This window comes from Ostrinia nubilalis, chromosome Z, assembly GCF_963855985.1.
Source record: "Ostrinia nubilalis chromosome Z, ilOstNubi1.1, whole genome shotgun sequence".
In the NCBI taxonomy this organism is placed as follows: domain Eukaryota; kingdom Metazoa; phylum Arthropoda; class Insecta; order Lepidoptera; family Crambidae; genus Ostrinia; species Ostrinia nubilalis.
The window spans coordinates 27,164,188-27,178,966 of NC_087119.1; the positions used below are offsets into that span (position 1 = coordinate 27,164,188).

The 14,779-nt window shown below is 50.6% G+C and overlaps 1 protein-coding gene across 1 annotated transcript; it reads left to right on the forward strand.

Annotated features, from left to right (window-relative positions):
- The first annotated feature begins 361 nt into the window (after positions 1-361).
- Positions 362-8,190, forward strand: LOC135087142 (glycosyltransferase 25 family member). The gene is made up of 9 exons (XM_063981981.1): positions 362-712; positions 1,303-1,537; positions 1,737-1,852; positions 2,878-3,095; positions 3,605-3,914; positions 4,815-4,889; positions 5,481-5,538; positions 6,755-6,876; positions 7,989-8,190. The coding sequence occupies exons 1-9, from the start codon at positions 519-521 to the stop codon at positions 8,188-8,190; spliced, it is 1,530 nt and encodes a 509-aa protein (XP_063838051.1). The 5' UTR covers positions 362-518.
- Positions 8,191-14,779: the final 6,589 nt, after the last annotated feature.

Below are 14,779 nucleotides of genomic sequence, written 5' to 3' on the forward strand. Positions count from 1 at the left end.
TTTTGTGTGTGTGTGTGTGTGTGTGTGTGTAGTTGTCAGCTGATTGCCTATATTGCGGCCATGTTGATTTCTTAAATCTTGTATGTACTCGGCACAAGTCAGGTAGTGACGTCACATAAAAATGTTGCCAGAATGAGTAGGCTGACCAAACATTATCTATCTTTTTTTCATACGTCACCATGGGTAAGTTAGAAAGAGATAAACAGCTGTTTGTCATTAATGTGTCGATTTGATATGTATTTTTGTATACTTACCTCAAAATGTTAGGCGAATTAGGCTACTTCAGGAAAAAAAAAATATTAGGCGATTTAGGCTACTCGGTAGGAAAAATTAGGCGAATTGAGTTAGCTGATATCTGGCAACCCTGTCAGTCGGGTCGGCAGTCGTGCAAGTTTCTGCATCTGCATGTTCACCCGTATTGATAAAGATTTTTATAATGGTGAGGGGCCGCCGGAACCCGAACCAGACCCTGTGCTTGATTATTTAGGACCCACAGTGATTAATATTCTTTACGCGCAATGTTTTGTTATCTTAGCCTTCATTCTGTTCTGGTAATCTCTTTAGTTAGTTCCTATGTTGCCGCTTCCGAAACTATCTTGAAATGGCCGACTGTGGGCATTTCAATTCTTGTGCGGAACAAAGCCCACACTCTACCTTATTTCCTAAGTTGTTTGTATAATTTGGATTACCCCAAGGACCGCATCTACATCTGGTACGTACCTACATAGTACTTAAGTTTAAATCTATAGCCTGCCTTTGTCTAGGGTCTGGCGATCAATACTTTATGACCTAATTCTCGCGGCCCTAATAAAGTTCGTCGACGCATGCTCCTGACGATCGTAAATCATATTTTCGCCTAGTCATGACTGGGACCTGAAAATGGCATTGTATATTTGTATACCTTTGTAGTCATTTACAATGTCCTTTTTCTGTTAGTAATTCCTAGGTATAAAATTTTACAGATAGCCATCATAATCTATGTGACCGATAATGATTGCAACTCACCATCTAACTGATCCGTCATATTGTAAACGGGACAGGAGTGCCATATGTAACTACATCCAGTTAGAAAAACTTTGTAAACTAGATTCAGGGCTATGTACCTTCATGTAGAATTTCAATAATAGATAACTACCACACTAGACTTTATAATATTACACTTGTAATTCAGTCTTTCTGGACATAATGGCCAGTGACATATTATGCACCTGAACACAACAGGAAGCATTTACTACAAATTGCTCAGTCCAATAACACTACAATACCCTTGGAACATCTCACTGCATGTTTTTCTCTCCACAGGATAAGCAGTGATCACAATGAGGATGATAGCGATAAGATTCTTGACAAATGGGTCGAGCAGTATGGTCTAGAATACAATGGCATACATCTATCTTTGAACAGCTCCACCTCAGGAAAATTGTTTCCTGATGAGGTGCGCTCCACTCATTGGAGTGAACAACGCTTTGCACACGTTATAGACCTAAGAGAAGAAGCACTGGACTACATGCGGAAGATATGGGCGGATTACATATTTGTAAGTTCACCAATACTATAGAAATTGTAAAAATATTTTTATTGCGAATCGACATTAGTAAGAAATCAATCAGTAATAATTGAATTTGTACATAACATCAAAATCTTTCATAGATTTTTTGGTAACTGATAAATAGAAAACAAAAAAGACTATTGTAATGTATTTATTGGCCTGCCTGAAATCTGTGACTTTCCCGCAGATGCTTGATGCCGACGTGTTTCTTACCAACAAGGATACGCTTAAAATTCTGGTGAAAAAAGACCTCACCATTGTAGCTCCTATGCTCATCTCAGACGGCAGCTACTCAAACTTTTGGTTAGACTCATATATTTATGAGCATGTTTCGAGTCTGGATGTTCCAAGCTTTTATTATTTGCATTTGTGAAGCTTTCAGGCTGTTCTTTTAATTAACACTAGTAAACATGTTAAATAATACAAATCATGTTTTGGGAATGCTTTATAAACTGATAACAAAAAAACAATTTTTCATTTAAACACACTCACTGTTCTTTTCATATCATAAAGGATCAAATTGGTGTTTGCATTTCCACATAATAATACCATTGTCTGACTGTAAGTTTGAATCTTGTTGTCATGGATGTTAAATAAGTAAGATGAATGATGAAGCTGCAAATCCAAAGTTTCCTGAAATTAATTTCAGAAATGGGGGATCATTTTAAATGTTGGTGATAAATGTATTCTATCGGCGATACGCGATAAAGGCCGTATCGATCGTTTGTTAGCGCAGCCGTGTGCTGTGGGCGCCAGGCGCACTGTAATGACATCTAGAGACATCCATAGCCGCGTCACAACCTCATTTGCAGTACTTATACAATGTATGATATAAATAAAGGATTTGCTTTGTCCACTGCTCGGTAAACAGATACGTCGTGAAAATGTAACAAGCACACAATGTTAGCATAGATTTTAATACCAAATTATAATTTGCAACACTCCACAAGGCTTTCTAATAGAATTTACAATGAGTGGGAGACTGTCTAGCCCAGAGCCCCGATTACGGTAACTTTTAACGTCTACAATCCAGACACGCTTCTCGATTCTGCGATACGATTGGTCAAAACAGCTGACGTACGCTGTTGAACGACAGCGTACGTCAGCTATTTGTGCGAATTATTTGTAAAAATACGTATCCATGGCCTGGTGCAGCAGTATTTAATTCTATTATCATCGAACCAGTTACAAGCCCCTTGCAAACAAACAGACTATAGGGCATGCCTGTGATCAAGCTTGGCTCGCTTTGGATTTTGTTTGCGTTTTTGTCTTGCATGCTTGTTTCTTGGTAACTATTCGATAATAATAGTTCTGTGTCATGATTATAGGTGCGGTATGTCGGATGATTTCTATTACAAGCGCACGGAGGACTACACGCCGATCTTGGAGCGGGCCACGCAGGGGTGCTTCGCCGTGCCGATGGTGCACTCGGCGCTGCTGGTGCACCTCGAGGCCCAGGCGTCCGACGCGCTCTCCTACCGCCCCGCCCGCTACGACGGTCCGCTTGATGACATCATCGCGTTCGCGGTCAACGCCAACAACCACAGTGAGTTTGAAAATTCTTTGGAAAACTTGTAACTTGTTATTCTCAAAGTCAAGAGTTATAGCACGGTAAGTATTACCGTGGTTATAGTATAGAGTTGATGGAGCCATTAATCAAAAGTGTTTCTCATTCCTGAATCTAGATTCTAGAATTTCTTTCTGTTTTCTTGTGGTTGGGGTCCCATATAAATCAGTCGCTCTACTATAGCGTATCATTTATTGGAAATCAATCCAGTTGCATTCTAGCTAGTATTAGTCAAGATGTTTAGGCCAGTCACTTTAATTCTTTAACAATTGTAACGTACCTAGTCAAAATTTTCACTAGTCTTATGGTGCGTCCACACTGGGCGAATATGCTCGCGCGGCAAACTCGACATCCTGCTCACCCTGCTCTTGAGTGAGCAAGATGTCGAGTTTGCCGCGTGAGCATATTCGCCCAGTGTGGACGCACCATAAGACTAGCTAGGTCTGGGAATATAACAATCTTTTCAAACTCAACTTTTGAAACTCCAGGCATCGCCATGCACATCTGCAACGACCACGAGTACGGGTTCGTGCCGGTTCCAGCGTCGGACACCGACGACGCCGACGACGAGCGCGAGCTGACGGTCAACGTGAAGCTGCTGGCCCTAGGGCGCCACTCGCCGCTGCCGCTGGATCCTCTGCTGGCAAGCTTCGTGCGCCGCCCGCCGCCGGCCCGGCTCGGCTGCTGCGAAATATTCATGATCAACCTGGAGCGCCGTCCCGAGCGACGCCGCCTTATGGAGCTCAGCTTCAAGGAGCTCGGAATGGACGTCACGCTGATCAAGGCTGTCGATGGAAGGTATGGCGACCAAGGAAATCAGCGTCGTTTTTTGTTTGCTGACGTCACTCCCAATGCGAACTGGCTGAGTTTTTAAGCGCGACAGTACAAGATTGGTCCTAAAATGCAAGCGAAGTCAAATTTTTAAATGCAGCACAGCGAAGACTAATGCTGAATTAAATAAAAACCCGCAATCCTGAGCTTAGCGAGAATAAATAACAGCACATTACAACTGTCTACAGTATTTTTGCGCACGGGTTATGCATAGCTTATTTTTATTGCTTTATAACCTAGAAACAAGAATAACAACAAAAAATTGTTCTGAATTTGCTTTTATGTGTAAAAAATAGGAAAATTCATATCAATGAATGTATGAAACATGGACATAGAGATGATTTAATTTGTTGCTAAATTTCTTTTTTATTTTCTTTCTAATTATTAAAATATACCAAACATCCATTTAAGAGTCATTCTCACAAGATAAGTTTTAAAATAGAGTCCAATTATTTATTAAAAATGAAAAGTTCTACTTTACTGTCTTGTTCCATAGAAGATTTTTCTCATAAAAACCTAACTCTATCATGCTTTCAGTATACTGGCCTTGGTAACGTCGTCTTTCAAATCCCACTATATTTAGATGAAAGCGTCCCCTTATTCTTGCGAATAAGCCCCCATAATTATCTATACATGTATCCCAATGAGAATGTGACGTGCATCTTTAGAGACATTCTACTATGAAGATGGAAAATTCAAATCGCTATAACTTTTTTAAAAGCAAATATTTTCGATTTGTAATCGCACTTTTTTATATAGATTTGCTTATATAATCAGAATATAACAAGTAAAATCCATGCGCAAAAAAAATTTTTTTTTTGTTGACCGGTGTTATTGTTACTTGAAGAAGTTGTATCGTTGTTACAGGACCCTGGACATGAACGACCTGCGCAAGCACAAGATCAAGCTCATGCCGGGCTACGAAGACCCCTACCACAAACGGTGATTATACAATCTATATCCTTATAAAAAAAACTTTTCCAGGTAAACACCGGCGAATTTACGACGTATTGCATTAATTTGGAAGAAATTATAACCATTTAGAATAGGTACTGCTTAAAATTTTTGTTGCATAATCGCACGTATTAGAACGTGACTTGACATGTTGTTGTCTCTACAATAAAGTGCATAAAAGCATATAGTTAAGCTCTTTTGTTTAGTACAATCTAAGCAGATGAATTCGAAAATAAAAACGGTACTTAATAGACAAATAAAAAGGGAATAAGATAGCTGGCTAAGCAAGATTCCTGCCCACGCATATCGCTGCCAGATGCTTAATTAATTTAGCCACTGAGGTCTGCGCGGCGCGAGGTCAAGCGCTGTAAAATGGCGGCCACGGCAACGACCGATCGATATTGCACGCGCATGCGTGATATAAGTCGCAGCATAGATTATAAGTTTAGGCTTTTTGGGATACTTCACGTCCAGTAATAATAGGTATATTGTTTGTTATTGATGATGATGACTGGAATGTAGTGTGGTAGGTATGAGATTTGTTTTTAATTTGTATAATTTGAAATGTTTTTGTTTCAGGCCCATGAAGGCGGGTGAGATCGGGTGCTTTTTGAGCCACTACATGATTTGGAACCAGGTACATAACATATTCCTTTATTTAACGTGCAAAGTTCGAATGTACCGGTTCAAGTTCTGTTTTTTTTACTGTCTATCGCGTTCGCATAGGCTGAGGTGATTAGTAGTGCTCTTGTAAAGACTTGAGCGACAAATTATTTGGCAACAAGGACGGTTTAACAGATTATAAGATATGCCTTAGAAAGCTATTCCTTATCAAGTAAACATCGACCTATTCTTTTAGTAGCCTTCGTATTGGCATAATTAACAAAACAGCTCTAAGTTGAGCCTGTCCTTTAGTAAAGAACAGTCAATTTCGGACATACATATTTCCAGCACTGAAAAATAGTCTCCGTCGCCTCTTCAGAGGAAGTCAGTCAATCGAATACCAAGGTCAATAGAGTCTGAACAGTTCACATCTGTTTTCTTTAGCACATTTCTTAACCCATCAAAGCCCCGGTCAGGCCCCTCTTTCCCACTGGGCACTTTGGGCAAGTGCCCAGGGCCCCGCCATCAAGGGGGCAAACTCCTTAGAGGAAAAGGTCCTTTTGGTTCTTAAATGCCCAGGGCCTTCAGTAGTTTAAAGACGGCCCTGCGAGCGGTCGAATAAGGCCCAGAACAGACGGCGAAACGCAACTGCAACGAAACTGCAACGAAACTGCAACAGCTAGTTACTTTTGAGTTGCATCTAAGTTTCTGCCATAGCGTCCGTTGAGAGACCACACATGACGCGACCAGTTTGAAACTTTAAATTTCAGTTTCATTCATAAGAATCATCAGAAAGTTGCAGTTTCGTTGCAGTTGCGTTTCACCGTCTGTTCTGGGCCTAAGACTGCGTAATAATTTATTTCTCGGCTAGTTACAGCTGTGATGCTCCTTACCGATTTCCCGCCTTTTGTATTTATCTGTGCACTAATATTACTATTTATGTATGTTTATCTAGACAATTTTATGCAGCTTAGTATTTTATTTATTTTACCAATGGTCCGTGACCCTCACTCGGCATGGGGCACACTGAAAACCAGCGCCGTGGCCTTCGTCACCGTGGGCCACGGCATATGCTGAGAGGGGTCCCGTTGCAGTGGGCATCTTGTTGGTGGATGGGTGGCACTGCTCAGTTTACTCTTGTTTTTATTTTTTCTTCTTCCATTATTATGTGCCACTGTCATGTCTATGTAATTGCCTGTATTTGTGTGATGTCCATTGTAATAAATGTATCTTTCTTTCTTGATGGGCAGGTGGTGTCGGAGCAGTTGGAGGTGGCGTTGGTGCTCGAGGACGATATCCACTTCGTCGCGCACTTCCGCCAGCGGTTCGCGCTGCTCATGGAGGAGCTAAAGACGGTTGATTGGGATCTGGTGTAAGTTGGCCTTAAGTTCTATTGTTCTGTGGAACGCGCTTATCCTAGAAACTACTGGTTCGAAATGAAGAACTATTTTGTGTTGGAAAGAACCATTTATTAAGAAAGGAAAACTAAAAGGACTAGTGTCACCTAATTTCTCAAATCCCACCACTGCAACTTCTGTAAAGTATTTATCTACAATTTGACCTCGATTGATCGCAACCAGTGAAGGGGTTGAGTAGTACCCGGGATGGCGTATAAAAGTCATTTATTTTCTGCAAATATACTTAAAAAGCGCTTTTTAATACTCAGTTCAGTCAAGCCCAGTATTACTTTATCCCTTCCACTGCTTCGGGATAATAGATGGGCCAATGGTCTTGGAATCCGCACCGAATTTGCTAAGCAATTTATAAAATGTACTTTAAAATTTACCCTGAAGTTTATTTATTGGATTGGACATCGACGACGCGACGATAGCCGAACGTTCATCGTTCATCGATGTGAGACTGGTCTCCTCGTCATCCGGGGAACGCGGGTTCGATCCCCGCTACCGTGTGGCTATTGTGGTGAACCCACTCATAACACAAGCATATTTTAGCTTACCATGAGGGTTTCAGGGAACTATTTCCACCTCTCGTCCCCACCGCTGCAACCCCTGTGTGGCCAGGTCTACAGCTTGACCGCCAATAAAAACCCAATCAGTGAAGGTCAAGTTTGTCCTGTGAGGATTTATTCGTTCGTTCGTTTCAGCCAAATGACGTCCACTGCTGGACAAAGGCCTGACCAAGGCTTTCCATAACGACCGGTCCTGCACAGCCCGCATCCAGGTTTTTCCCGCGACCTTCACCAGATCGTCGGTCCACCCGCTCAAAATTCCGGAGGATTTATCTATACTAATATTATAAAGCTAAAGAGTTTGTTTGTTTACTTGAACGCGCTAATCTCAGGAACTACCGGTCCGATTTAAAATTCTTTCAGTGTTAGATAGCCTATTTATCGAGGAAGGCTATAGGCTATGTACCATCACGCTACGAGTAATAGGTGCAGAGCAACAATGAAAATGTTGCGAAAACGGGTTTTTTACGCGTACGAAGTCGCGGGCACAGCTAGTTATTGAAATAATATTCCAGTTACATCGGGCGCAAGATCCTGCAGAACGGCGAGGAGTCGTACGTGACGCAGCACACGACGCGGCCGCGCTACTCGTACTGGACGCTTGGCTACCTGCTCAGCCGGCGCGGCGCCGCCAAGCTGCTGGCCGCGCAGCCGCTGGCGCGCGTGCTGCCCGTGGACGAGTTCCTGCCCATCATGTTCGACCAGCACCCCAAGTGAGTGGCTCGCCTGGTAGCCTCGCGGGCTCCCTGCTCAGCCGGCGCGGCGCCGCCAAGCTGCTGGCCGCCCAGCCGCTGGCGCGCGTGCTGCCCGTGGACGAGTTCCTGCCCATCATGTTCGACCAGCACCCCAAGTGAGTGGCTCGCCTGGTAGCCTCGCGGGCTCCCTGCTCAGCCGGCGCGGCGCCGCCAAGCTGCTGGCCGCGCAGCCGCTGGCGCGCGTGCTGCCCGTGGACGAGTTCCTGCCCATCATGTTCGACCAGCACCCCAAGTGAGTGGCTCGCCTGGTAGCCTCGCGGGCTCCCTGCTCAGCCGGCGCGGCGCCGCCAAGCTGCTGGCCGCCCAGCCGCTGGCGCGCGTGCTGCCCGTGGACGAGTTCCTGCCCATCATGTTCGACCAGCACCCCAAGTGAGTGGCTCGCCTGGTAGCCTCGCGGGCTCCCTGCTCAGCCGGCGCGGCGCCGCCAAGCTGCTGGCCGCGCAGCCGCTGGCGCGCGTGCTGCCCGTGGACGAGTTCCTGCCCATCATGTTCGACCAGCACCCCAAGTGAGTGGCTCGCCTGGTAGCCTCGCGGGCTCCCTGCTCAGCCGGCGCGGCGCCGCCAAGCTGCTGGCCGCCCAGCCGCTGGCGCGCGTGCTGCCCGTGGACGAGTTCCTGCCCATCATGTTCGACCAGCACCCCAAGTGAGTGGCTCGCCTGGTAGCCTCGCGGGCTCCCTGCTCAGCCGGCGCGGCGCCGCCAAGCTGCTGGCCGCCCAGCCGCTGGCGCGCGTGCTGCCCGTGGACGAGTTCCTGCCCATCATGTTCGACCAGCACCCCAAGTGAGTGGCTCGCCTGGTAGCCTCGCGGGCTCCCTGCTCAGCCGGCGCGGCGCCGCCAAGCTGCTGGCCGCGCGGCCGCTGGCGCGCGTGCTGCCCGTGGACGAGTTCCTGCCCATCATGTTCGACCAGCACCCCAAGTGAGTGGCTCGCCTGGTAGCCTCGCGGGCTCCCTGCTCAGCCGGCGCGGCGCCGCCAAGCTGCTGGCCGCCCAGCCGCTGGCGCGCGTGCTGCCCGTGGACGAGTTCCTGCCCATCATGTTCGACCAGCACCCCAAGTGAGTGGCTCGCCTGGTAGCCTCGCGGGCTCCCTGCTCAGCCGGCGCGGCGCCGCCAAGCTGCTGGCCGCGCAGCCGCTGGCGCGCGTGCTGCCCGTGGACGAGTTCCTGCCCATCATGTTCGACCAGCACCCCAAGTGAGTGGCTCGCCTGGTAGCCTCGCGGGCTCCCTGCTCAGCCGGCGCGGCGCCGCCAAGCTGCTGGCCGCGCAGCCGCTGGCGCGCGTGCTGCCCGTGGACGAGTTCCTGCCCATCATGTTCGACCAGCACCCCAAGTGAGTGGCTCGCCTGGTAGCCTCGCGGGCTCCCTGCTCAGCCGGCGCGGCGCCGCCAAGCTGCTGGCCGCGCAGCCGCTGGCGCGCGTGCTGCCCGTGGACGAGTTCCTGCCCATCATGTTCGACCAGCACCCCAAGTGAGTGGCTCGCCTGGTAGCCTCGCGGGCTCCCTGCTCAGCCGGCGCGGCGCCGCCAAGCTGCTGGCCGCGCAGCCGCTGGCGCGCGTGCTGCCCGTGGACGAGTTCCTGCCCATCATGTTCGACCAGCACCCCAAGTGAGTGGCTCGCCTGGTAGCCTCGCGGGCTCCCTGCTCAGCCGGCGCGGCGCCGCCAAGCTGCTGGCCGCCCAGCCGCTGGCGCGCGTGCTGCCCGTGGACGAGTTCCTGCCCATCATGTTCGACCAGCACCCCAAGTGAGTGGCTCGCCTGGTAGCCTCGCGGGCTCCCTGCTCAGCCGGCGCGGCGCCGCCAAGCTGCTGGCCGCGCAGCCGCTGGCGCGCGTGCTGCCCGTGGACGAGTTCCTGCCCATCATGTTCGACCAGCACCCCAAGTGAGTGGCTCGCCTGGTAGCCTCGCGGGCTCCCTGCTCAGCCGGCGCGGCGCCGCCAAGCTGCTGGCCGCCCAGCCGCTGGCGCGCGTGCTGCCCGTGGACGAGTTCCTGCCCATCATGTTCGACCAGCACCCCAAGTGAGTGGCTCGCCTGGTAGCCTCGCGGGCTCCCTGCTCAGCCGGCGCGGCGCCGCCAAGCTGCTGGCCGCGCAGCCGCTGGCGCGCGTGCTGCCCGTGGACGAGTTCCTGCCCATCATGTTCGACCAGCACCCCAAGTGAGTGGCTCGCCTGGTAGCCTCGCGGGCTCCCTGCTCAGCCGGCGCGGCGCCGCCAAGCTGCTGGCCGCCCAGCCGCTGGCGCGCGTGCTGCCCGTGGACGAGTTCCTGCCCATCATGTTCGACCAGCACCCCAAGTGAGTGGCTCGCCTGGTAGCCTCGCGGGCTCCCTGCTCAGCCGGCGCGGCGCCGCCAAGCTGCTGGCCGCCCAGCCGCTGGCGCGCGTGCTGCCCGTGGACGAGTTCCTGCCCATCATGTTCGACCAGCACCCCAAGTGAGTGGCTCGCCTGGTAGCCTCGCGGGCTCCCTGCTCAGCCGGCGCGGCGCCGCCAAGCTGCTGGCCGCGCGGCCGCTGGCGCGCGTGCTGCCCGTGGACGAGTTCCTGCCCATCATGTTCGACCAGCACCCCAAGTGAGTGGCTCGCCTGGTAGCCTCGCGGGCTCCCTGCTCAGCCGGCGCGGCGCCGCCAAGCTGCTGGCCGCCCAGCCGCTGGCGCGCGTGCTGCCCGTGGACGAGTTCCTGCCCATCATGTTCGACCAGCACCCCAAGTGAGTGGCTCGCCTGGTAGCCTCGCGGGCTCCCTGCTCAGCCGGCGCGGCGCCGCCAAGCTGCTGGCCGCGCGGCCGCTGGCGCGCGTGCTGCCCGTGGACGAGTTCCTGCCCATCATGTTCGACCAGCACCCCAAGTGAGTGGCTCGCCTGGTAGCCTCGCGGGCTCCCTGCTCAGCCGGCGCGGCGCCGCCAAGCTGCTGGCCGCGCGGCCGCTGGCGCGCGTGCTGCCCGTGGACGAGTTCCTGCCCATCATGTTCGACCAGCACCCCAAGTGAGTGGCTCGTCTGGTAGCCTCGCGGGCTCCCTGCTCAGCCGGCGCGGCGCCGCCAAGCTGCTGGCCGCCCAGCCGCTGGCGCGCGTGCTGCCCGTGGACGAGTTCCTGCCCATCATGTTCGACCAGCACCCCAAGTGAGTGGCTCGTCTGGTAGCCTCGCGGGCTCCCTGCTCAGCCGGCGCGGCGCCGCCAAGCTGCTGGCCGCCCAGCCGCTGGCGCGCGTGCTGCCCGTGGACGAGTTCCTGCCCATCATGTTCGACCAGCACCCCAAGTGAGTGGCTCGTCTGGTAGCCTCGCGGGCTCCCTGCTCAGCCGGCGCGGCGCCGCCAAGCTGCTGGCCGCCCAGCCGCTGGCGCGCGTGCTGCCCGTGGACGAGTTCCTGCCCATCATGTTCGACCAGCACCCCAAGTGAGTGGCTCGTCTGGTAGCCTCGCGGGCTCCCTGCTCAGCCGGCGCGGCGCCGCCAAGCTGCTGGCCGCCCAGCCGCTGGCGCGCGTGCTGCCCGTGGACGAGTTCCTGCCCATCATGTTCGACCAGCACCCCAAGTGAGTGGCTCGTCTGGTAGCCTCGCGGGCTCCCTGCTCAGCCGGCGCGGCGCCGCCAAGCTGCTGGCCGCCCAGCCGCTGGCGCGCGTGCTGCCCGTGGACGAGTTCCTGCCCATCATGTTCGACCAGCACCCCAAGTGAGTGGCTCGTCTGGTAGCCTCGCGGGCTCCCTGCTCAGCCGGCGCGGCGCCGCCAAGCTGCTGGCCGCCCAGCCGCTGGCGCGCGTGCTGCCCGTGGACGAGTTCCTGCCCATCATGTTCGACCAGCACCCCAAGTGAGTGGCTCGCCTGGTAGCCTCGCGGGCTCCCTGCTCAGCCGGCGCGGCGCCGCCAAGCTGCTGGCCGCCCAGCCGCTGGCGCGCGTGCTGCCCGTGGACGAGTTCCTGCCCATCATGTTCGACCAGCACCCCAAGTGAGTGGCTCGTCTGGTAGCCTCGCGGGCTCCCTGCTCAGCCGGCGCGGCGCCGCCAAGCTGCTGGCCGCCCAGCCGCTGGCGCGCGTGCTGCCCGTGGACGAGTTCCTGCCCATCATGTTCGACCAGCACCCCAAGTGAGTGGCTCGTCTGGTAGCCTCGCGGGCTCCCTGCTCAGCCGGCGCGGCGCCGCCAAGCTGCTGGCCGCCCAGCCGCTGGCGCGCGTGCTGCCCGTGGACGAGTTCCTGCCCATCATGTTCGACCAGCACCCCAAGTGAGTGGCTCGTCTGGTAGCCTCGCGGGCTCCCTGCTCAGCCGGCGCGGCGCCGCCAAGCTGCTGGCCGCGCAGCCGCTGGCGCGCGTGCTGCCCGTGGACGAGTTCCTGCCCATCATGTTCGACCAGCACCCCAAGTGAGTGGCTCGTCTTGTAGCCTCAGCGGCAAATAGTTCGTGACACCCAAAATGGCTAAGTTGACAACACAACCTTATTCCAATGAGAGTTTTCGCGTTTGAAAAATCCGCCAGATGGCAATACGTAGACGCGAGGTCCAAATGCTGCATGATTGGTTATTTTTGAAATGACATTGACAGATATGTCAAATATCAAAATCAAAATTATCTTTATTTGTTTAGACTAATTAAATTAGTTCTTGCAAATCGTCAAATGCTCTTAAGGAGCCTATACATGTCTCATTCTATTTTTTGCCCTACCAGCGCTTCGAGACAAACATTTGGCAAGTGCTGAGAAGAAGCGCCGCAACAAACTCAGTCACCACTGTCTGCCGGTTTAAAAATATAAAAAAATATAAAAAAGTAGGAAGTTATATACATTCAGAAGCAAGTTACTTACCACGCGCTCCCGTTGATAGAAGGTGGCCTTTAAGACGCCCATCTAGCACGAGACCGCCTGGCAGTTTTGAATATATTTCTTTAGTGCCGTGCTAATTTCTAGGTTAATTGTTGCGTTTTGATACATATATTTTATGTCAGGTATATCTTTACTTGACCAGTCCCCGAAGGCAGCGCCTGTTCACAGACATGACGTGTGAACCAGCCATCGCTTCACTCGACCATATTATAGGGAATGTAACGACCAGCACCAATCATGCAGCATTTGGACCTCGCGTCTACGTATTGCCATCTGGCGGATTTTTCAAACGCGAAAACCCTCATTGTAACAAAGACGTGTTGCGATCTTTTTGGCAATTTTGGGTACTTCACTGGTTTTTAGTGGTTCGAACGAGTGTCATTTTGTTGTTCTTGATCGAGTTTAACGTAACGACCTTTCTTAATTGAATGATCTCCAAATCACCCCCAGTTTCTGAATTGAGTATTTTTATGCTTGAGCGTGTTTAAGTTTATAAAATAAGGTTTAGGTAGAAAATAAACACGCTCAAGCCCAAAATCTCAATATAGAAATTAAGGGTTAATCTGGTGTTTGAGGAATTGTATAGTTTTTGGTTTTATGATAAAAAGCGTCAATTACGTTTATTTATTAACTTAAAGACAGATTCTATAGGTTTATCTTAACTGAGTCCGTGCCTGAGGTATCGGGAGCGGCACGGGAGGGGTGACATATTTTATCGCTCCATTTTGAAACTTAGGTAAAAGTGCTTTTTTAAAAGTTAAAAGTGCAATTATTTATAAATACTAGCGGTCGCTCGCAACTTCGTACGCGTGGATCCCGTTTTAATCCCTTAGGGGTTGAATTTTGCAAAATCCCGTCTTAGTGAGCACCTATGTTCTAAAACGAACCCTCGTGCAAAATATGAGACTAATAGCACTTGTTGTTTCGCAATGAGTGAGTTCTTTTATATGCATAGATTTTGTCTAACTCTGCTTCTACGAACATGTGTGTAGGAATTGAAAAGCGGTAATATTTCTCCAGCTTTATTTGATTTTTTCGGGATAACACAAGAAAGGGATAGCAAGATGGCGTGACGGTCGGACGCTTTTGAATCAGCTCCGCATAAATAAATTCATAACGCAATCAATAACGTCAAATTCAAAACATAAGTGTGAAGTAATTGTTCGAAAGACTTTTTGTGATGCGCGTGTGCAAAAATCAACTATAAACTATAAAGTGTTACTGAAGAATAACTCCTAAAACCCAGTGTCAGTGCGGTAGTTCGTTTGAGTGCAAAAATATTATTAACCGATTGGTGGTCAGTCTCAAAACTATTACAAACAATCATCTTACTACTCATACAACCGTTCCAAACAGTGTCAGTTATTCACTCAATGACGTAATGAGCATACTGGTCTTGTGGCTGTAAGCGCGGTGCGTATCCGCTGTGACCCGAGTTCAAAACCCGATACCCGATGACTTTTTGGGTTGATATTTTTCTGTGAATTTGTTTCTTCGATTTAATAAAATAAATAAATATGCGATGCAAAGCGTGTCAGAAGGTATTAAAAAATACCGACTTGAAATCTTGTTCACATTGCGAGGGCACTTACCATTATTTCCGTACCGCGCGGGAATAACTTGACATCTCGACGTGCACTTTTTTTTTTTTATTAGCTTAAACGCTTCCTCTACCTTATACCCTACTGGTATAAAAAACTCAACTCGAAATACCCAAAAATACTTGAAATACAGCTCTTGTTCATAAGTAAA